The sequence below is a fragment of the Centroberyx gerrardi genome, chromosome 10 (genome assembly GCF_048128805.1).
Source record: "Centroberyx gerrardi isolate f3 chromosome 10, fCenGer3.hap1.cur.20231027, whole genome shotgun sequence".
Taxonomy (NCBI): domain Eukaryota; kingdom Metazoa; phylum Chordata; class Actinopteri; order Beryciformes; family Berycidae; genus Centroberyx; species Centroberyx gerrardi.
Window position 1 is genome coordinate 13765381 of NC_136006.1, and position 24831 is coordinate 13790211.

The 24831-nt window shown below is 44.6% G+C and overlaps 1 protein-coding gene across 2 annotated transcripts in view; it reads right to left on the bottom strand.

Moving 5' to 3' along the window:
• igf2bp2a (insulin-like growth factor 2 mRNA binding protein 2a) overlaps positions 1–24831 on the bottom strand; it is a 45250-nt gene that overhangs the window by 7123 nt on the left and 13296 nt on the right. For both annotated transcript variants that reach the window (XM_071918350.2, XM_071918349.2), the window contains exons 3-9: positions 11034–11082; positions 10045–10096; positions 6852–6915; positions 6102–6392; positions 5228–5362; positions 2987–3109; positions 944–1079 (exon numbers count right to left, since the gene is read on the bottom strand). In XM_071918350.2, coding sequence (XP_071774451.1) covers positions 944–1079; positions 2987–3109; positions 5228–5362; positions 6102–6392; positions 6852–6915; positions 10045–10096; positions 11034–11082 — 850 coding nt within the window. The remainder of the gene's footprint in view (positions 1–943; positions 1080–2986; positions 3110–5227; positions 5363–6101; positions 6393–6851; positions 6916–10044; positions 10097–11033; positions 11083–24831) is intronic.

Consider the following 24831-nt stretch of genomic DNA (forward strand, 5'->3'; position numbering starts at 1 on the left):
TTGTTTCATGGCCGTGAATGACACGCGGTGTCCTTTCACTTCCTTGTTCCCAGGGACTCTCCATGATGACTTTGTGTAATATCCAAACTGTCACGCTAGATGGCCCTACCCGCTCGCTGTAGACACTTAGCAAGACAGGTGCCAAGACTGTGCACTGGCGCTCACACCAGCCAATGCAATCAAACTGCATGCTGCGTGATACTCCTTGATGCTTACTTCCTCGCCAATATCAGGCGCTGAAAAGAAGGAGAAAACTCACAACTCCGTGTCAAACTGCCAATGAAAATGCACTTGCACTTTGAGACACGTGGAATTCTAGTATCTCTCTCCATTACAAGATGCATCATCACCGCGCTCGTGAATGTGATCGCTCTTTATCGGCGTCCATCCCCATATTACCGCAATGCAATCTTCCTCTATGGTTGACCTCCCTGGCTACGCCAAGCGGTGATGTCATCAGGGCAGTGTGAAAGAGGAGCTGGGTGAGAGAGCAGCCTACAGATATCAGATGGATGCTGGGAAACGCAGTGTGTTACAGCAGGAACACAGACACACACAGCAGGGAAGGAGTGAGTCAGAGGCTCTGTATAACCGGCTGACTCGTCCGCTCGCACGCACACATACATTCACACACGCGCGCGCACACACACACACGCGTGCCGACATGCTGTGCTGAAACACTCGAGTCACTGATGAGCTATTCAGTGATCGTTTACTGTTATCCATTTACCAAGCAGACAGCGAGCGGTATTACTAATGCTGGTGGTAACATGTATGAATAGGAGGGCAATATTATCCCTGCTGCTCTGATAGTATTTCATCACCCTTCTCAGCGGTTCACCTGTCAGTCTATATGAGTCAAGTTGAGATCATACCCCCCCCCAAGCACACACACACACACACACACACACACACACACACTCGAAGTCCCTGTTCGTCTTACGTTTATAGCAGCAACGTCATTCTCGTAGGCTTCCCTCAGTTTCCTCATGATCTCCACCTCGGCTTTACAACACGCCTCCATGCTGCCCTTCACCGTGATGGTCCTCTCAGGGTTGTAAATGGTTAAGTCTTGTAACCTGCAAGGGGAGATCACACACATGCAGATGCACACACACACACACACACACACACACACACACACACACACACAGAGACAAGCATACGCATAATGCAAATGTAAATACACAGATAACAGGAATACACTCACACATTCTATTCACATATTCTCAGAAGGTGGAAGTCACTGGGCTGATTTTAATCTCATTTCCAGTCTTTTTAATCATCTCACTGAAGTGTTACTGACAGTTGTTGTAACATTAGGATTCCTCGCTGTCATACTGAGATTAAAAAAGAAGAAGAAAAGAAAACACCCAAAAAACATTTGGCAACTTGCTGACTGACTGGAGCAGGGTGTGCAGCATATAAAGAAAAGCAGTTATCTCCTCTTGTGTTCCCATGTTTTAGGAAAGCCAAATGAATAGCCAACCTTTTGGCAGCTAGGCCCTCTGTCACAGAAGTTCAACATACTGAGGCCGGCACAGTGACATATACAGAAGAAATGGATTCACCCATATACATATTTTATGAGGGAAAACACTGCAAGAATTCGTGCTCATTACTTGAAGATCACAGTACAATGAGCAAAGTCACTGGGAAAAACGCTGACGCAAGACGTTCAGCCTGATCTTTTCCATTTTTGGGGAACAGCCTAATTAGGAGTAAATCTGGTTGGATTTAACCAGAGTTAGCCTCAATTAGGTAATCTTACACAAATTTAAAGAGTTGGAGTGAAAAAACTCATGTCATAAATGCCCCTATAGTTGTTACAATTACAATTTCCCATTTGGCAGACGCTTTTATCCAAAGTGACGTACACATGAGATTTTAATACAACACAAGCAAGGATCTAGTCAGGAGAGAACAACGAGAGTAAGTGCCATAAAGCTAAGTTCTGGTCCAACAGGACATAGGTGCTACGAGGCAGCGTTCTCACATCCTGCGCCAAAAAAAAAAAACATAGATCTTGACAATTTGGCTAGAACAGCAGCTTTGACGCTCCCTTGGTTCCGGTAATGTGTGAGAAATCTTGCAGCGTTTTTTCTCACCCTTACAAGCACAGGAGGATCGTGCAGCAGGTGAGCTGACCGTAGCACTACTGAGTGAAAGACCGCATCTGGCATATCCAAAATAAATCTTTGTAACAACTCTGAATGGATTTCAATCTACCACTACATAAATCAAATAATCGATCGCTCCATAAACCACTTAGGCTGGATGTCGCACAAAAGATAACACCTTTGGGCCACTGAAGTGGAACCAATCTATTCTCTCCACCGTGTCAGTGGGCGTGGAGGACACTCCAAAAAGATGTGCCTTCACAGAGACAAAGCAGCGCCATCAATACTGAATCTAATGCTTGCCTCTCCTCAATAGGACTCTCTCATCCTCTCTTCTTCTCTCTAGCTTTCTCAAGGCTCATTACGTCCTCGCGGCGTACGGAGACAGAGCAATTCATTAGCCCTAAATGAACGAGGGTTGGGGAGCACGGTCCGTTAAATGGGGTGCAATCACCGCCCCTCTAATATCGTGTTCTGGAGTGAAGGAGCTGTAATCAACTCTTCGCATTCGGTCTGTAATAACTGACTAAGTTAAGTGAAACCACATGCTGGGTGGCTAATGAGCATCGGTCTGAAGGAGGAAGGTGTGGTGATATCACTGTCTGTTATTTGTACAGCGGCTGAACAGGTCAAATCGTCGTTAAAATAATTCTGGGATGCAATCGCTGCTATTTCTGCACTGTACTAATTATAAAGGCCTCAGATGAGAGTGTTTGATTGCTCTCGCGTGTGTGTTTTTGTTTTCCTAAGGCGCTGCGGATCGGTACGGTATGACTGTGCAGAAATGCAGCGTAGAGACACAGTGCCGTGGGCGTGTGTGGAGGAGAAAGACAGAGGAGGAGGAGGAGGAGGGAGAGATAACTTACGAGGAGATGGTAATCTTGGTCCCTGTCTCCTCCTCGATCTTCTTCAGGTTGCGGCCCTCCTTCCCAATCAGCCGGCCCACCAGGCTGTTGTGGGCCAGGATTTTCAGAGGGATGTCCTCCGTCCTGCACACACACACACACACACACACCCGCAGGTTAGGGGAGACGATAGGGGATAGGTTCCGCTGAGTGTCACTGATGTGGCATGAGGAATGTTTTGGTGTGGTGGGATGAACAGTTTGGAATGTGGATAGCTGCCCAGCTGGGAGTGCTGCTGTAAGCACAGGGCTCTCTGTTAAGACAGGAGCCTTTCGTTTAGTGGTTGGTCGCTGGTCAGAGATGAGCTGTCTATGTGTGTATGTGTGTGTGTGTGTGTGTGTGTGTGTGTGTTAGTGTGCAGTGGGAGAAGTGATGGCCTCCTGATATCCTCCTTTGCGGGGAGAGATACGAGGAACACAATTTATGCACAATCCACATCTCTGCTGAGTGGGACAGTTGTGGCAAAGGAGGGTGAATTATGTTTGGGGTGGAGGGAAACCAGATGCTGGGGGATTAGGGCTGGGTCACATGCTTGGTGGTGGTGGTGGTGAAGAGGGGGATGGGAGGTGGGGGGGGGGCGTTATCAGGTCAGGGCATGTTATAATCTAGTGTAGATCAGTGGTGTAGGGTGAAATTAGTTTGGGGTGAGGTGTGGGACAAGTAAGAGAAGAGGAGCGTGTTGTGGCTTCAGAAGCCAAGTCGGTGGTTAGGGTTTCACTGGGTGTTGGGCCCGGTTAGACCTGGTGAAATTACAGGGTGTGGGGCAACCAAGTGGTGCAGTAGAAGGTGACGAGTTCACTCATGCAGGTGTGGTCTTAGTGCATGGTGGGGGCAGTTGTCAGTGAATTCGAAGGGTTTAATTCCAAAATGCTATATATCCATTTTGGGAAAATAAATGGTGCCTGAAATTAATTATGCAATATTTGAAAAACCTTAATGATTCTGTCCTCAAAAAATTTAACATTTTATAAGCGATAACTAACTTCAATACTCACCTGTAATGTGCTTAACTTTCAGGCCAGCAGTCAATATGGGAGAGTGGGTTTTAAATGGTAGATATCTCATTTTGGAACGAAACTCTTCATTTATAAGCCAGAGTTAGCGTTCGTTCCATGGAGGTTTTTGAGAGCATGATTTCTGATCTGGCATGTAGAAGTGGATAGGAATTTTTTGCTGCTTTCCAAGTGTGCTTTTAGGTTTAAAGGAGAATACCGGAGTCACTTAGAGCTACAGCCCATTTACTACTGTCTGTGTCTAGTTTACATTTCCCCCAATCATTTTGCAATGCATGCTGTATGTAATAAAACAATTTTAACAAATTTTTCTTTGTTTTTAAAATACAAACGGTTGTCAAACCTAGCTTGAAATTAACTGTTGCTAAAAAAGACGCCCCAGATAAGAAGACATAAACATTAAAGATTATAAGGCAACATGTTTTTTGAGGGATAATTTCCTGGCGGAGGCTTCCATTTCTCCCTGTGGCTGACTGACAGTAAGCAGAGCGCAACGTAATCACGGAGGATGTCAGTCATTGGTTTGTCTACATCCTATGTTAAAATTTTGACGTGCACGCCCTCCGGCCTCGCTCATCCAATCACAGAGCCTGAAATATTCCCTGGCCCAGTGAGAGGTCTCTGAATGCGTGCACTGATATGAAAACACTCCGTGAAATAACGATAAAATAGAGACACTTTGACAAAACCAAATCAAGGCTTCATGTTTACTGGGATGGATTATCTTGCTCGGGCAATTTTCAAGTCTGTGGAAGCTGTTTTTCATACTGCAGGAATAATATAAAGGAGAGCGGCAAACTAAACGACTGGCACCGGTGTTATCCAGTAAAGGTGGGAGGTGATTCTCAGATCTAGCAGAAGCTCATAGAGTTTTAAAAGGTGCATGGTCTTGTTAAAAGTGTCAAGCTCAATTAGCGATGTTGGCCTGGTCTCTTAAATGCTAAGCTGCGATCACGTGTGAGCCTAGCCGAGTGTGTCATGCGCACTGGGTTTACTGTGTTAGTGGTCCAAGATAGAGAATAGACACTGAGATTAAAGGGTGTGCAAGGCAGGTTAAAGGATAAGATTATAGTCCTGCAGACATTATGGCTAATCTGCCTGTGGGAGTGTGTGTCTATGTACAGTATAAGCGCATGTGTTTATGTGCGTATATGTGAATGTTTGTGCATGTGTACAAGCGAGGACTCACGTCTTGGTCTCGTTGGCCTCCTTCTGCATGATGTCCAGGATCATGCGACAGGCGGAGGAGCAGCCCTCAGGAGTGGAGTGGATGGTGATGGGCTTTTCTGCTGCACCTGCATTTTCCTTCCGATGAATGTCCACCCTGAGAGGGGGAGAGAGGGAAAGAGAGAGGGGGAGAGAGAGAGAGAGAGAGAAAGAGACAAAAACGAGGGTAGTGATTTAAAATGAGCAGGTTTATCATGTGCCCTACAGAGCAACAAAGAACACAAAGACACAAAATGAAGGTGTTAAAAAGAAGTCAAGGAAATTAAGTCGAGGTGGAGGGTGTTAAAAAAAGAAGTATTCAGAGAGACTGTAAAAGCTTCTCACATTTTCACACCTTATTGAAATAAAAAACTGAAAGCAAAATGCAATCCCAGCGAATAGAAGGCAACACTTAACATTTTGTGCACCATGCATGATGCAGTCATTGTTTGGGCTAATCATGTCCAAAAAATGATGTTACCCAATGCTTGTTTAGGATAGAGAATGGTCTGTGTCTGTGGATGAATTTGTGGGCTATCATGCGTCATATCTCAGACTCCAATGATTGGCGTGATTGGCCTGATTGTAGATACATTTCTTTGAAATGTGCAAAATGCATCATCCCTCCAAATTTCATCAAAATCGGACCAGTGGTGTCTGAGATGTCACGTTTTTTTTACAATAAATTACAGCGTCTCCATCAGGTCAATCAGCGTATTTTTTAAAAACGCCAGAACACAGTGCCAAAAAGTTTTGTCAAATGTTTTTGTTTCAATGTGAATGAAACAGAAAACACATTCACAAAAAACAGACCAAAAACAAAGAATGAGCACAGAAGAGTCCTGCTAGTCGCTTACTTGGACTGTGTCTGTTTGGTGACATTCTTGATGGTGAGGCCCTCCTTGCCGATGATGGCTCCCACAAACTGGGTAGGCACGAGCATGCGCAGGGGGAAGTCATGCTGCTTGAGGCGCGGACCGCCGAGGCCACCCGAGGGCCCGGGCTGAGAGCCGTCCTGGTCCCGGGACGATCGACCCCCACGCCGCATGCGAGGAGCCTGGAGGGGCGGAGCAGCATCCATGTCCAGAATATACGACACCTTGAAGGAGTAGTCCTCAAACTGGTGTCCTGTCAACTTCTCAATGGCTCTGGGGACGGGACACAAGGTGGAGGAGGAGGAGGAGGAGGAGGAGGAGGAGGGGACAGGGGCAGAGAAAAAGGAAGAAGAACGGAGAGAAGATGGAGATAAGAAGAGGAGGGAGGAGGAAGAGCAGGAAGAAATACAAAAGGAGGGAAAGGGGAGAAATATGAACAGTCAAACAAAAGTAAGAGGCATAATGATTGTTTGCTCTCAAACAAAATAGAGTATGTACCAGTAACAATATACAATAGGTCAATATACATAATATAAATAGGTAAATTAATACAAGCGGGGGCTTCTACCACAGTTTATAGGTTCTAGTAGTTTCTGAGTGAGCGTAATAGGTTTTGGACAGGTTTCTACTGCCGTGATTTAAACCATCTGCAAACAACTAATTGGCTAACTTTTAAGTCCTACACCTTGGCAGACGCATCAGACAAACAAAGTCATTATATGTGCTGCTTACACTTTGGCTTCCTCCTTGGTAGCGTACGTAACATTCACCACGGCCGTTTCTGTATCAGTGTTCACTGTGCAAAAAGAGAGAGAGATAAAGGGTAAAAAAAACATAAAGAATGGTTCGGCCATTTCCATGTGCACATAGCAGGTCTTTGTTCCTGCTGCAGGTGAGTTAGACACGCGTCCAGGTTCCCGTGGCGACCCAGAGAGACACTTGTCCGTGTGAATCCATTATAGCCATCACCACACTGGCTTGCCTCCAGACCCTGCTGCTGCCTCTACAGACGGGAGCTGCTACACACAATAGCCTTTCTGCCGCTTGCACAATAACGGATTTAAGTTTGACATGGCAGGCAAAACAAAGCAAGTAATCTGTGATAAAGTATTTCCCTGCAATGCACAATGGGAACACACCTTGGGATGCCTGGTGGCCATGTATCACACAGCGGGGAGAGGATAGCGCTAACCTTGCCACAGTTAGGGGTGCGATCCCCATTGGGACCACACGTTACAAAATTGTGCTTTAAAAGATTGTACTGTAAGGTGGTTTGGATAAAAGCGTCCACCGAATAGCATATGTTTTGTTATGACTACAAAGTGGAAGCCAAATCACAAAAAGGTGCTGGGCCCTGGTTCCAGCACCCTATAACCCTGAGCAGACCGGCTGGACTGCCAATAGGCCCTTTTCACATCGTCATGGTAACAGCTTCCATGTTGAGAAACCGGTGCATCGCAACTTCCTGTGACAACTTATTACTTACAAACCAATCCAACAAAGACAACAAAAACAACAAAATTGTAATGGTTACTAGCACTAAATACATAATGTAATAACGTTATGCAAATGAGGTGATGACTAAAACTAACCTTCATAATCGACTTGTAGCTTTTCTCTAGTTTAGATTCAGGAGTCAATGAAAACAGGTCAGCAAGTGTTTGTACTTCACCACGCACCAATATCAACGCGCGGAAGCTGTTGCCATGACGATGTGAACTCTCTGAGCTCTTTGAGAACAAACAAATTTTGAAGAAAAAAAAACAATTGATTTGAAGAAAAAATCCACCCTTATTTTGTGATGAAGTGTTGTAATTTGCTTTTCTTGGTGTACCCACTCTACTGCAACCTGCCTCCTCTACTACTCCACTACTTCAGTTAGTGATTTCCTACATTTCCCAGAATGACTTTCGACAAACCCTCAGAGAACAGGTGTGAACTTGTTGCATTCAGTGCATGTAGGTGGAAAGAGCGATGGTGATAGTGATAGCAACAGCAAGAGAACAAAGTTTTCCAGTTGAGAAAAAGTTATTGTGCCCCCTTACTCAAAGTGAAACATGACTTGTGGCTGCATTGCATTATGGCCTATTGAAGCTGCTGTCAGTGGAGAAATTGATCTCTGCCTCTGCTATGATGGATTTCTCCCTGTATGATTGTTGAACGTGCAAAACAGTGCCTCTAGAAAGAAGCCCTTGTTCTTTGATTCTGAGGGACTGAAAACCTGATGTTTACCATTGATGTTTTAGATAATTGAAAAATGTTCTGCTACTACAGTGGTGCTTGAAATATCCCAACATCACGTCATCAACATTTGGCTCGATAACCACGCAAATTAAAAAGAACATACACCACCAAACAACAAAATGGACCCAGAAATGCAAGGTACATTGCCAATAGCTGGTTTTTAACAGTGATAAAAGTGTTTTAGAGTGGATTTCTTTTTAAAAAGTGTCACTCAGAAAAGTAAAACATGTATTAGGAAACGTCATCTGAGCACCTAGAGTTGCCGAGCACCTCTTTCCGTCAGTGAAAAAAAAAAAAAAAATGGTGTGTGTGTGTGCCCGGGAGCGGGAGCTTTGGAAGGGTTAAAACTAGTGAGAGCCTCCAGCTGGCGTAGAGAGGGTGAGTGGGCTGAGCCTGGCACGCTGCCCGGGCCAAGAGCTCACAGCCAGCTCCGCCCCGCCCGCCCTGCCCCGCCACCGGCAGCCCTCACCATGCCACACAAGAACATGGGACTCCTCCAAACCTCACCCCGTAACCAGAGAGCATAGACGGGACACATCCGCAGGCAGACAAAGTGACAGGCGGGCGGGCGGGCAAACAGATGAACGGGAGTGGGGGGAGGAGGGACAGTTGGACAGACATGACGACAAGGACGCAGACAGATAACTCAGGCGGACAGACATGGGCGAGCCGGCTTTCGGGGGAAGCTTTGATCAAATAACTGCGCGACTGTAAGAGTTTGGAGGGACAGGCTGACGGATAAAGAAGAATTGCAGAGGAGGAAGCGCTACCCGTGTATCTGGTGCGGTGCAGATGGAGTGTGCTGTTTTATAGCAGAGTCTGGGAAAACTCTGAGCGGAGTAACTTCTCTGCTGGGTTCTCTTTTAGCACCTGTCATGACTACAGTGGGCGGTAGTTGGTCTTGGCTGGCTTGAAGCACAGAGGGGCGCTCAGCTCGTCTGTGTGTGTGTGTGTGTGTGTGTGTGTGAGAGAGAGTGTGTGTTTGTGGGTGTTTGTGTCTATGTTTCTGCCTGTGTGCGATTCGTGCACGTGTGTGTGTGTGTGTGTGGACAGTGGAGAGTTCCTAATTGAGCTCAGGGACAACTCTAGTGCTGGCTACCTCTCTACACACACGAGTACAGTACACACACACACACACACACACACTCCTTCACACACTGCAAGACTCACCACAGGCGCCTACAGTATCCTCCCCCATTACCGCTATGCACCTCCCCGAAACAGGCGCGCACGCAAACACGCACAGGCATAAAAAAACACACACACACACACACACACACTACGAACACATTACTACTGGATGTCTGCCATGTCTGCCCACTTCAATCCATATGCTGAGGCCAAGGGGACCCGTGGCAATACACAGTGCTTATTATGGAGGCTGCATGCCATTCAGACGCTCGTCTCCCTGGGTCAAACTTATAAGACACACATGCATGCACACAGACAGGCGGATGATAAAGCTAGATTTATATGCAGAGATGGGTTATGTTTAGATAATGGGTGTGTGGGATGAGGGTTAACGAGGAAGTCAAGTCACACAGGGAGACTTGACTCACTGGGAGGTCTGTGTGTTGCTAAATAGACGCATGATGTGCATTGAACGGTTTGAGCCAGATGATGAGACGAGCAGCAAACAGGAGAAGGGAAGAGAAGAGAAGCGTTTTTGTTTTTTTTGTACCTTGTTCCACGTTTTCTACAGTACCATACTGAGCTAGAAGGCCATCCAAAACCTGGGGAAGACACAAAAGTGAGAGTTAGAGAAGCGAGCATAGATGCTGACACACACATAAAGACACACACATGAACACACACACACACACACACACACACACACACATAGGTCTGGTACCTCTTGTACTTTATAAGTCGCCAGGGGAATCGTAATCACAAAAAGCTGGGGAAGCAGAAGCAGCGCTATTTTTTATTTACTCTATCTTCTCCTCTTTCTCTCGTTTAGTCTAGTCCTGTTTATTTATATAGCCCTTTATCACAGTCAGGCTTTACATAGCATCATATACCACTACAACATACATATACATACTACATCATATACACATCATATACATCCTATACTAGGTCATATACATACTACACATCATATACTACGTCATATACTACATTATGTGCTACATCTCCATCCTGTAAGCCTGGGTGACTGTCCATGTCACTACCACTGATGTCAGAGACTGACTGACAGACTGACTGACTGACAGACTGACTGACTGACTGACTGACTGACTGATTGACAGACTGAGGTGTTGAGACGAAAAGAGTGGGTGGTGCAACTGACTAGCACACACTTCAGTAACGAGGGGTCACCACACACACAGAGTTACATGCATGAACAGAGACACAGACATAGAGACTGACATAGACACAGAAATAGATACAAACACAGACATAGACTTAGACACAAGGACATAGATATAGATACACAGACATAGACTCAGACACAGATATAAACACAGACACTAGGTAGGAAACATGCTTTGACACAGACACAAACACATGCACTTACACACACACACAAACACTTAAGTCTACAAAAACATATAAAGGTTTGTCCACTGGTGACTCATCGCCAGGCAACTGGTTTATGCGCTTCCTGGTGATGTTCAACTGGGCATCACACACACACACACACACACACACACACAAACTACTGACCTCCCACTGTAGATGAGGGGGAATGTTCCGGATCTGGATCTTCCGACTCCTGCGGAGATGAGAGACAGAGAGGGAGTGGATTTAACAGACCTGAACCACAAACACACACACACACACATACACACACACACACACACACACACATGCAAACACACTTGGGAGTTACAGTCGTCTGTTGTCTGTTGATGGTCAGGAACACACTCACCAACACATGGCACAGACAGAGTGTTTACAACTAAGCCGAAAGCTGAAACTTCACTCTCGCAGACACTCACACTCATATACACATTCACATACGCAGCATCACACTCACACACTCAGTCATTTGGGAGAGTTACTAGTTTCTGCAATACGTGAGAAACCACCTAACTTTCATGACTAGAGCTGAAATGCAGAGTCACCTTCATGACTGTATTGTATGTACTTAACCAGTCTATGTTATATTACATTGTATAACACCCACGACTCATTTGTCCCAGTCATACACGCTGGACAGTAACCCAAATCAGAGGATTGTCACAGACCCGCTGGAGGAAACACAGGTGTGTAGGTAAGGAGGTTTATTACACAGCACCTAGTGACTTTCAGCAGCACCCTCCTACAAGTGCTACTGCCCCACAAAAAAACATGAAATGATAAAAATAGATCTGATGACAATGGTTGTGAGCTGAAAACAAGAGTGCTGAAAATGCTTGTGAATGGAAAAATTGAATGATGAATCGTCAAGTGATTCGACAAACCCAAAGACTACTTGATTAAAGTAGAGATGATTTGATGAAAACCGAACCATTTTTAGCATTTATCATTTATCATATAAACAACAAAACTGCCATTTATCGTTTAAAGGCGAGCCCTAGGAAGGTGGAAGTGACAAAAATATAAATAATTTGAGATATAAAATTTTCCTTTCATCCATCACTTGCACTACAAAATTGCTATTTATTGTTTAGCGGTGCAGCCTCAAGGTTGTTTATCGCTTGGTGATAAAGTTCCGCTCTCTTACCTAAATGACAATCAAAAACCACACCCACTGACAAACCTCCTTCCACAAACCTGCAGCAGACAGCAACAGGAGAGAGTCGAGCAATCTGAGCTTCAGCGTGGCTTTTGAGTGACATTTAGGTATGAGAGCAGAAGTGTGAGAAATGACTCGAGCCAAACATTAAACGACCTTAATAGCAATTTTGTAGTGCGAGTGATGAATGAATGGAAAATTTTAAATCACCACTTACTTAATCAAATCGCCTTTGAATTTATCAGGTCACTTCAACTTATCACTGGCTTGCTCCATTCACGTTCATTTACATCATGCTGTTTTTCAATTCACATTCATTTTCATCACCTCACATTTATCAGTTAATTATCGTTAGTTCCACCCTTCTAGGGACTAGAGGTTGCTCACCTTCAACAATAAATGGCAATTTTGTTGTTTTAATGATGAATGATAGAAAGTGGTGATAAATGACAAAAATGACAACATTTTTTAATCAAATCACTTATATCTTAATAAAAATCATCCTTGGATTTACCCAATTGCTTGACAATGTATCACTCTTGTTTTTAATTCACATGCATTTCCAACAAATATATTTTAAATCATTTCATTTTTGTTACTTCCGCTCCTCATACTGTCCAGACAGTGCTTGTGTGCGTGTGTGTGTGTGTGTGCATGTGTGCGCGTGTGTGTGTGTGCATGTGCATGTGTGCGTGTGTGTGCGCGTACGTGTTGGATATTCCAACTTTGTGCATATGGATTGCACTTGATACAGAGACAAGCCCATGGCTCAGACAGACCCGGAGACAGACAGACAGACAGACAGACAGACAGGACTCTCCCTCTCTGCCCTCTCTGAGATCCAATGCAACCAAACAGCCTCTCTGCCTCAAGTGAGCGTGTCCGCTCAGAGAGCAAAGCCACACAAACCGCCCGGCGACCACAAGCTGTTAACAACTACATTAACGTGAGTGAGCCCAGCTCCGCAATGAGAGCTGCTGATTTAAAAAGCAGAGAGGCTGGCGGAGAAAAAGCCACACCGCTGAGGGACCGAATCCCAATAACCATTAAAGAAGCATTTCAGCGTATGAATAGGAGGTATTAGAGGAGGGAGAGAGAGAGAGATTGGAGGACAGGGGTACAGAAATGGAGTGAGAGTGCTGGTGTGGGAGGAGAGAGGGGAGAGGGGAGAGAGATAATGAGAGGTGGATCTCAGTTCAGGGGGTTGCGGCACGGTACACACAAACACACGGAAGCAAGCATATAATACATGTGCGTGCAAAGTTAAACACACACACATACCTCCCTTTCTATCTCCCTCTTCTCTCTCCCTCCAATACACACACAAACACATATTTCTCCATCTACGGCTTGCATCTTTCTCTCTGCCCTCCAGAATCTGCAGTCGTCTGGGTGCAGAAGACCGCAGGTCAGAATTTCCTGTCAGCGAGGAGCAGAGGACTGGGCTGGCAGCTGGACATGAATGAATGACTCTTTCTAATTGTGCTGCTGGAGGAAAAAATCCCAGAGGGAGAAGAGCAACACAGCGTCACACAGATCTGGGACAGACCCGCTCCCTTCTCTCCTCTCCTGCCGTTCCCTCCCTCCATCCAGGGATGTATTGTTAAATGTAAGGGGGGTAAACTGTAAACCGCTGGCAGTGATCACCATCAGGCGAACAACCACAACAGAAACAGTACCAAAACACAACAAATATTATCACAAAATACATTATTTTCAAAATAGTGTTGCTGTGATGTTTTAGTTTCTTGAAAAGACCCTATTTACATGCAAATTACATCAGCATGATTCTACGGACTATAATCTATTCGATAAATCCATATGAATAAGATTTATATCAGTTTGAAAAGGTGGATAAACTCTTTCTTAAGTAAAACAACAGGCAAACTGAGTTGAGGTGGGTTCATCCTCCACTACATCCCTGCCTCTCCCATGTGTTTCCTCTGAGAGTAAGAGACCGTAAAACATAGAAAAACGGGAAAGTGATTATTCTCAATGCATCCTACCACACACTGGCCTGCAAGCCTTCTGTCATTGAAAGTGGCTACTGGTGAGTGGTTTGATGAAAGATCTCTCTTGGCAACCAATATGCAAACAAGGATAGACCCATAAAATCAGTCTGTACCACTAAACTACATTACCGTTTTCAACATAGTAAACAACCTCCTGCGATCCAACAGCAGCCAACGGCAGAAAAGCATTTAAGGCCAACTCCAAACCTCAAAACAGCCCCAAACGTCGACTTTCCTGGGTAGCCGAATATGGACAATAAAAGCTCCATTCATTCGGCATCGTCTGGTTAAATAGCCCGTGAATTCTGAAGGCCAGGTTCTCTATTGTGCTTTTGCTAATTGATTTGCTTTTCTCAAGTGCCAACTCTAACCTTGATCAGTAATATTAGACTGCATGAGGCTGAACTGGCGCACAGCAACAGTGGTGTTGTCCTCTGTACCCTTTATATAAGCACCCTGGAGAAGGATCCATTGACAGAGAGCGAGCGAGAGCAAGAGTGCAAGAGAGAGAGAGAGAGAGAGAGAGAGAGAGAGAGAAAGAGGGGTGAGGTGCACTCCTGAAGCGGGTGCCTGGAGGGCAGAGCAGAGATGTGGAGATTGGTGTGTACAGCAGGCTTCCTTTATCCACTACATCAGTAACACCAGATCAACACAACACATGAATCTCTTCCTTTTCAAACTAGACCACTTTTTTATTTCTTTAACACACACTTTCACTGAAGCTAAAAGTCACTTGCTTGTCTCTCATTCTGAAATATTTCTCCTCTGTTGCTGAAGGAAGCGCCCTGAATGGGCATCTCATGGAAAAAGTGACAGTGCGTCCCAACAGTTCTTCAAGATCTCATTTCCAGCGTGCCTGTGGCTACTGGCTGCCCATAAGATCACTGCTCTCTGCCTGTCTGTCTGTCTGTCTGTCTGTCTGTCTGTCTGTCTCCTGCGTTTAGGGAGGGGCCCCAAGACACACACCACCCAGACCTGGCAACACACACACTATTGTCTCTCTCCACACACACTGCTCAGGTCTGGGTACGCGTGATTTATTCCCACAACTTGTATGTCCTCAAGCAACAGTTACTAAGCTTGTTGCTTTATAATCAAAGCGACGGGGCATAACCCAGTGGTAATATCTGAAGCAGCAGGCATCAGTGGTAATATCTCCTGTTTGTTTGCAGTCAAGGTGAACCCAACGCCCTTTCTCAGCTAGCCCTCCTCCTGCTTTCCCAAAGCCCAAAATGAACTGCAGTAGAAGATGCAGACTGAAGTCGATGGTTACTTAATGTTTGTCGAATGTAACCAAGCTGTCTGCTGTTGGTTTGGAGCGGGCTGCCAAGAGAAAAAAGAAAGCCTCTCAATTTTGGCCTTTAAATATCTGAGGGTGGCCATGTTCATTTGAAAAGCTAATATTTACTGCACCCAGCTGCACTGCACAAGGTAAAAAACCATGTCGGCGCACACGCGTGCATACTAATGCGCACATGCATGCGGAGCAGTCGTAGGAATTCTAACCTCTGAGAGCGGGCGGACAGAGGGGTGAGAAAGAGGGTATTCACCCCTCGCCAGCATCTTGCAGTGTTCCTAACGATGAACATCTGATCATCACTGTCAAAAGCTCCAAATGAAATTCACCATACATAAATCACAGGGCTGCATGTGGAGAGACCTAATTGAATAAGGAGCATGTGTCTGCCAATACAAAATGGGGGAAGGCTTTTAAATGATACCCTCTTTGGTGGAGGCTGAGAAAAGCGGTGGGACAAGAAGTCAATAGCTAGGGCAGTCAGGGAAGAATCCCACCGCAAATGGTATACATTAGATTAATATAGTGTAGTAATTTTGCAGTAGCCAACAGCATGGCTTAAAATATATACCGCAATTGCAAAACGCTGCGAGTCAAACTTATGGTGAGATATTAGGCGTATAACTCAAAGATATCACCGTGAACCTGACAGTGTTCGTTAAGCTTTGTATTTTCAATCGTCTCTTAATTACGGGAGACAGCTGAATTCCATTCAATTGCCATTTATTGACTTGATATGAAATGGAATTATATGAAATATAGGTCTATGCAGGCTGTACTGACCTCGAGAAAGGGAGCAAGGCTAAAAGCGGATTTTTTTTTTCCAACAACCTTGTCTGACATTAAAAACCTCTTTCATCTTCAGTCAGTGCAAATAATTCATTTCATGCTGTTCTATGGGACATCATGGCCGCTCACCTTGTCTAGCCTAAACTATCTTTAATTATTTTCTTATTGAACAGTCCAAAAGAAATCCAAGTCGTCAATAGCAGTACGAACACAAGGAGAGAACACAGTAAGTCCATGTTTTTCTTTTTTTTTTTTTGTCTGATATCCTTCAGAGTTCCTTGACTGGGAAAAAACTTTTAAGAGAAACTCACAAGGCACCAGTGATTAAACATTTCCTTCTCTGCTCAAGCATTCTGTCTAATGAGGCCTTTAAAAGCGTTGTTTACCTTTCCCCCCCGGCTCTGTGCAGATGCCCATGCTGTCAGAGAGCGCTCACAAGGCCCGCAGTTCTGTGCCCAGCGGGGGAGCTCTCTCGGGAAGAATAAAGAGACATCCCAAATAGCCTTTCAGTTCAACGAGCCTGTCCGGGGCAGGCTGCCTCACCAAGCTACCACAGTCACCTCTGCAAAACACCTCACATCTAATTGTTCCTCCATAAAAAACCTCACCTGACTGATAAAGCGTGTTTTTTTTAATCCACTCAATTGTCAATTCCCTCTCTCCTGTCTCCATCCGGCTGTCAACTCTCTCGCTGACTGATTCTCAGAAGTGTCCGATTATAAACTGCCCCTCCGTTGCTTCGCAGCAGTGTAGCGACATATTAGCTGGTGATTATAAGAGACAATTGTGTCCCTGTGATAAGATGGTGAGTAATATCAATGGATCAGTCTAATGGCAGAAAAACAGAAAGCTTCCTATACCGCCCTCCTCTCCTCTCTGTAATCTGTGCGTTGACAAAGTGCTTTGTTCCAGCAGATGGCCTCGCTTGATGACACAATAGATATCGGAAGTCCAAGTCAGGCCAGAAACAAAGGCTCAGGCCGATGAAAGACTTCATATTGCGCACAAGAGAATGGATGACTGTCAAAATGAAAGGTGATACAGGCTTCATCACAGCCATACAATATCGGTAAAATAGGAAATTAAAACCTCTACGGTCATAAATCACATTGGAGGCTTGTGATTATGCACCTATACGCTCATATTGCAAAGCCTGTCTGCTTGTTTTTTTCTTGTGTCTGTCTTTCTTTGTGTGTAGTCCAATGCTTCAGTGCTTAGTGTAGTATAATGTGATCATCTAACAATCAGATACACCTACATTGCTCTGTATGTGAAGTTGTGCTTATACCAGTGTGTCAGCATGTTGCTGTAAAGCTCTGCAAGTTGTCAAGATGCCTCTGCACCATCTATTGCATTTAGCAAATGACACAATTCTGATTTACTCAGTGTAATATTGAAAACAGTGCTGGTTCGATTGGTATATGGGTCAGTCAGGGTGGGTTGGTCTAATAGTCTGGTGGTCCTTATACACCATCCAGAGACTAGTCTAATCTGAATTAACCGCATTTCCAGCTTTGACCCTTAAGCTCTTAAGCACCTAAATGCCCTGAAATCTCCAAGAGGAAGCCACAAGTCAACAATATTCAGGAGACCCTACTGTACTCGTGTGAGAAGACGTCCCTCTGCTCTTCTTTTCAAAGTCTGGCAGCGCTCCCGCTGTGCTTTCTATTGCTGGATTAAAACGGAGCACAGTGCCATTTCTGTGTAGTACTCTTTAACACGTCTCTAATGTGCATCCAATTGTTGCGGAGCAATTTGTATGGTACAACTGTCTATCCATTGCCATTGTCTTTTAACCAAAAGGGTCTGTTGCTAGAAAATATGTGCATGAGGACTTCAACACTGTAGCAGTTCCTCAGCTTACGTATTACATATTATATACATATAACATATAGTTTTGTTTTATTTTTCTTAAAACATAACCATTAGTTGCATGCTTCAACATGTCAAGTTAACCCAATGCTGAAAGGTAAAGCACACAACCACTGGCCCATGGTGTCCAACACAAGCTATGGATGACACAGACAATTGTTATAATGCAGTAAAGTTCTGATAAAGTTCTGTGCAGACCAATGCAGTGTATTATGGCTAAATATAAATAGATTAATTAACTGAAATGTCACTTACTGTGAGCCATGTTTAAGAGAAACATAGTAAAGAAACTCTAAAAAATTAATTGGCAGTCATAGCCAGCGTAGCCTCCTTACCTGATTCCTAGCGTTACAATAAGCCTGCTAAGAATTAAGTGCAAAACTAGGATCATTACCAATAATTAAGTTGACCCAGGCCACAAGTAAAAAAAGAACCCAGAGGAGAAAAGAGAGCTGTGCACAAAACAGTTATAATAATAAATATTAAAGACCTTGATTCAACTCAATGCATATGATAATATTTTCAAGGTAATAGCCATCATTACCAGTGACACTTACCTTCACATTTAATTTCATTAATTCTCTCTATTCATCCCAGCATTGAATTGCATTCATCACAAATCTATTCCCCACCAGCCTAAGCCAGAACATGGACATCGTATATGCTCTTTGTCATTTCTCCCTCATCATATATTTTTCACACTGAGACTGTAAAGTGAACAAAGCTGGCGCTCCATGGTGCTGCTAACCATCTCATCTCAGTGTGTAGCGCTCAGGTGCCGGGCTCTGTTTTCCCTGCTGGCCCTCGGCGCGTACGTAAGAACTCATCAGGATGCAGCAGGCTGACCTGCCTGCCTGTTTCTCCTCACGCATTACTATTCACTGTGGCTGTGGCACAGAGGCAGGAAAGCAGGCAGAAAAGCAGGCAGGTAGACACACGCAGCTCCCTGCTAATGGAAGCTACAGCCTTCCTGTCGAGATCCGCCTGCTTCTTGCTGTCAACACTCACTCAGCTGGATAATAGAAAGATGTAAATAAGCAACGCTCTCACATCGTTTGTTCATCCGGCACTGCATTCAACACAGAGTGCGTAGAAATGGTCTATTGGTGATGCGGAGAAACATCAAGTAGATTGATATCTTGGACCACAGAATAATTCAATGGCAGAGGATGAGGTTGATTCAGAATGATTCAATTGATTTCACTAACTCGGTCCAAGCAAGTCATTTACGTTTGAGATGCACACAGCGTTAAGGATGGTTCGGAGTAGCAAAATGTTTATCCTGCTTCAGATGAATGGTCCTCATCATTACCTATCTAAGGAAGCAGCTTTCTATCGAGCGTTATGATTTTCACTGGGCATGTAAGCCCAAAGATAGATAATATGGCCAGAATGAAAGGCAAGAAAACAAGCAATTAAATCATATAGCATTTTCATACACAATATGATTAGACATATGCAGCACTCTTAAAATGTCCAGAGCAATTTGCATAATGCTGTAGATGTAAAATTAATTTCAGTTCTCAGGTGTAATAATCACATTTAATTTCAGTCGGTGCTAAAATGCCACAGGGTACCCAGCTGACACAAAACAATTTTTCTGGCTCCTCAGCCAATGAAGTGAGTATTTTAAAATGTTCAATTTGCTTATCGCTGTGGCACAATGCATTTCTGTTTAAATGACAACTGTTGGCAGCAACACAGTTACTGAGCACACCAGCATGACACAACACGAATTCACACATTCTCAAACAAATCTGTACATTTGCATTTGGTGCGCCAATCATTCTCGTTCCCTGTCGTCGCCCCTTTCTTTCCAAATAAAGGTCCCCGCTGAACCTCCTTCCTAACCAGTATAGTAGGTGGCCTTGGCAGTGTGAAACAGTTGCTTACGCTGCAGTGGGGAGCTTTATAAATGTTAATGACTAGTAGGAACCATATGGGATGCCCTGCCTCATCAAGGATGCTACACTGACAGAACGGCTGGGACAGAAACTGTGACAGACAGTTGACTGTAACTATCGCTATGACAACTTTCCTGAGATTATCAACCGAATTTGTCACCGAAACCTGAATGAAACACCAGTGTGGAGCGCAGGCAGCTTCCAAAGACCTGCCAACAGTCCTACACACAGCAGCAAACCTCACCAACAAATCGGTGTTTACCCAAAACCTAAAATAGAACGAAAAACATTGAAGGCTTATAGTGATGGACATGAAACACAACTTGCAATCCTTTGCAAAATGGGATTTCTTTTTACACAAGTGCAGCAAACGTTCAATCAGATGCAACGCCAGCATTTAGAACATCTACACATAAAACGTCATTGGTGCTGCAACCGCTTCCCTTGCCACTGAGCCACAAGCATGAGACAAAAAAATAAATACAAGGATGATTCCAGAGGACATGCAGAGTCATGCCCTACACTGTCCTGTCTGTCCGGTCCTGTCCTATACTGTCCTGTCCTGTCCTGTCCTGCACACATCAAACACCCGCTCCTCCACAGTGAGCAGCAGCCTGCTCCTTCAGAAACTAAGGAGTCCTCTGAGTCCCCATCACAAAGCACACAGTCAGCACTCTGCTGCACTGTCACTGACAGGCACACAGCGAGCCTACAGGGATACACCACAGGCTGACACACACATGCACGCAGAGGCACACACACACACACATATATACACAAGTGGACACACTAACGCATAGCGACTGGTGTGCGTTCTTTTCACATCCCCCTCCCCTACACACACACACACACACACATATAGATATACTCTCTCTGTGTCTCTCTCTCACACACACACACACACACACACATTCACACACACCAAAGGCTTGCTCTATGTGCTAAGGGCTACTGACAGGTGGATACCAGCTCATACTGCGGTGGTGCAGTGTGGGTCCGATGTTAGCTGCTCCTCATTGCTGTGCTCTGTAGCTTTACGTTGAGCTGTACAGCATGTTCCTTAGGTCTCATCCTTTAATCTGCCAACCGTGCGGTATTATAGCTGGGAGGCTGAGCCTGTCTGCCATAGGTGTAGGTCCCGTCAGGGATAACCTGGATCAATACCGCACGTACACCACTCAACATTACTCAAGCCCTCGGATTGTCTGCCCGCCCGCCTGTCTTTCTGTCTGTCTCTCTCGTTACTCTCTCCCTCTCTTGCTCGTCCACAGTCTGTCTCTCACTCATCCTCCCGTCTCACTATTCTCTCCAGCTCCCTCTGGAGAGAGAGGTTACTTGTTCACGCACACGTACACACACACTACCTCTTCTCTTTCCTGCTCTCCTCCCCCTGTCTGTAGTGGAGTCCCTAACAGAAAGTGAAAACGTGTAACTGGCAGGAGGTGAGTGAAGACTTACCCTCTGAGAAGCAGAAACACTGACAAGCCCGGTCAACAAGGAGCATATTTTAAAAACATCCTGCCAATCACAGCTACTGTCACTGAGGAGCGCTCGCTCTCCATACGGTGGCAGAACAAAGCGTTCGGGAGCCACAGGATCAGCGGTGTGTGTGTGTGCAATGTAACACACTGCGTTTCTTAAAGACTGGGCCGGGAATCGGTACCAGGCTGTGAGATGCTGCTGAGGGACGGGACAGTCGTGGCTGATAAAGGAATAGGCCACTGTTTAATATGAATTTGAATCAAAACAAAACAAAATAAGTGTAGTGTCCTAATGGATGTGAACAGAAGCCGTAAAATATAGACAGAACATTGGATTGGAGCCACAAATTAATTAATAAACATAAATAAATAAGTAATAGATAATAATAAATACTATTACTAATAATAATACATTTTATTTGTATAGTGCTTTTCTTGATACTCAAAGACACCTTATATAAACCAGAGGTATATACAAAATGAAAACATTGCAAATAAATTAACACTGCTTAATAAAGAAAATGCAACTAAGAAAATAAAGAAAAATCTATAAATAAGAACAGATAAAGAGATTAAATGAATTGAATGAATTGCAGATTAAAAGCGAGTGAAGTAAAGTGTGGTATAGTGGAGTGAAGCAACCCCAATAAGCCATCAAGAGATGAACAGGGTGGGAGGGATTATCTATATATAACACACATGTGCGGGTTGGGGGGGCGGGGGTAGTGCAAAACGGTTTGAGGTTAAAATTACATCAATAGCAATTTTTGAGCAGTAGAGAGACCAGATTCAATTTACTGCCAACAGAGGAGGAGCATGGAGAGACAGAAAAAAGTGATGAGGGTGGAAAAATCTTCTCGTTACCACTTGTTTCCTCGCCACCGGCTGCAAAACAACAGGTTTTTTTTTTTAACAGTTATGGGCATCTAGCTGTAGGCGGGGCGGAGCTAGATGGATAAGAGCTTCCAATACATTAATTACATTATAGTGCTCCTCCCAAAACCTTAGATCATCTTGTGTCACGTGACTCACAAGTGGCTGAAGTGGCATTATCCCTGTCTGTGTTTAATCCTGTGGCTCAAATGGCTCCAAATCCTGACCTAGTCTCCGAAATGAGGCAGGGGGGCTTGGGAGGAACCGGAAGTGGGCTGGAGGTTAGTGTGGAGGTGTGTGTATGTGTGTATGTGTGTGTGTGTGTGTGTGTGTGTGTGTGTGTGTGTGTGTGTGTGTGTGTGCGTGTGTGGATCAGTGGGGACTGGAGGAGGTGGGTGCTGGGAACGGGAAATGGGTGATTTGGATAAGGAAGGGGAGGGGGTAGTTGGAGTTTAGAGGGTGTGTGTGTGTGTGTGTGTGTGTGTGGGTGTGTGTGTGTGGAGCATGGGCATGCAATATGTGGGCTAATTCAATTATCTGAGGTGCTCATGAGGGTGTGAGCCATAATCAATATGCGATAAATACTCGAGTAAAAATCCTGAGTTGAACATCAATATCTCAAGTTAGGAGTCTGCCCAGAGCCACACAGCAGAGGAGAGCGGATGGAAATGCCTGTTGTGTGGGCAGCATTTAAAGTGAGACAGAGAAGGAGAGAGAGAATTATGGTTATGGTGGAAAGGCCTGGGGGAAAGGTTTGTTGTTGGTACCTCTACATCTTGTATGTGACTAGAAGGCACTTGGTAGAGCCCAAACCTCCGCCAACGCTGAGCAATCCTTCAACTTGCAAAGCTGCGGTCTCCGAAACGGTTTATGTTTGTTTGTTGTTTGTCTTCTGGGTTTTATTTTCTGAGAAAATAGCACTTGAATGCAACGCTGTTTAGCAGCTGACTTGGAAGTCCTGGATGTCGGACCTTGCCGCCAGCACATGAACTCAGCATAGTGGTTGTGGTTAAAAAATGATAATCGTCTAATAGCAGAAATCCCAGGTCCGGATCACCACCAAACTCTGATCAACTGGTCCTTGGACCTTCAAATTTCAGCTAAATCCATTTTTGTAACTTTCTAACAAACATAAACAGACAGGGGTGAAATCATAACCTCCTTCCAACTTTGCTGCTGTTGGTAAATGCACACAGCGTAAGGGAAAAGATGCTCGAGTTCAGAACCACGTCATGATCAATAGAGCAATCACAATGAAGGAAGGGCTGTGATTTGTGAGAGGGGACATTGAAGGGTGCAGTCTTCTAATTTAGCAACTGTTTCCAGCCCTGCTCTGGCTGTCTGCTTACAACTCTCCACCACACAGGAACACTGAAACAAATCTGCAAGCATTTACAGGCCGGCTGCTTTCATCATTCCTGGCAGACAACATATGACGCTGGTTCCCCTCTTTAACAAATACCCTGTTTAAGTGGAAGGGCTATTAGCAGTGAGGGCTGACCTGAAAACCTGGCTGCTCATTCTTTAAGACAGCTACAACAACCTCTCAGAAAACCACTGAGTCAATGTCAAGGCCCGGGACAAACAAAATGCTAATAAAAACCACACATTATAAAAGGACCTCATCATCAAAAAGCTATTGTTAGTAGTTTGTAAATTTAATTACATTACATCACGTCATTTAGCAGATGCTTTTGTCCAAAGCTACTTACAATAAGTGCATTTTGTCAACAGTAGTCAAAACTAACTGTATATCACAGTCTTCATCAGCTAAGCCTTTAATAGGAATAAGTAGCATTTGTAGAATCAGAGTGTTTTTTTAAATAAGAGTAGAAGGGGAGGAATATTGTTACATGATAGGTTAATTCAAGTGGGGTCCAGGTGTAACCTGAAGAGATGAGTCTTCAGTCTCTGGCGAAAGATGAGTAATGATTCAGCCGTTCTGTAATATTCTGTAATTATTTAACGTTCTGTAATTATATAACATTCTGTAATTATTCCATGTTATAAAGACAACAACAGTGTAGGAGAACTGGCCAGTGTTTTGAGAAGTGAACCAGTGCAGCATTTTGTCTGGTGGCATTTCCGTTATTTTCACTGGCACTGGATCAAATCCGAGCCTGCCTGTCTGTCTGTGTGTGTGTGTGGACCTGGGCCGTGAGCGCAGGGACACACCAGCTTTGACGCTATGTGGCGATGGGGAGGAAGCAGCGATACTGTAAATCCTCCACAAACGAACACCTGAGATCACCTGAGAGCCGCACGTCCATCAAAGGAGGAACAATTACACTTGACGAAAGGAAGAACAAACACAAGTCCTGTTGAATAAGATTGTTCTTCAAGTGTAGCATATTTGATGTACTATCTTCAGTCACTCCACATCCATACCGCTGTCTCTTTGACATCAAGCTCGGCTTTGAAGCTTGTCATTCTATATCTCTGTAATTTATTTCTCCACAACGTCAAGAGACTGGAAACTGGGCTGACTGGAGTCACTACTCACACCACTTAAAACAAAACCAGCTTAGCAACTAGCTCTGAACTGTTGCCTCCCG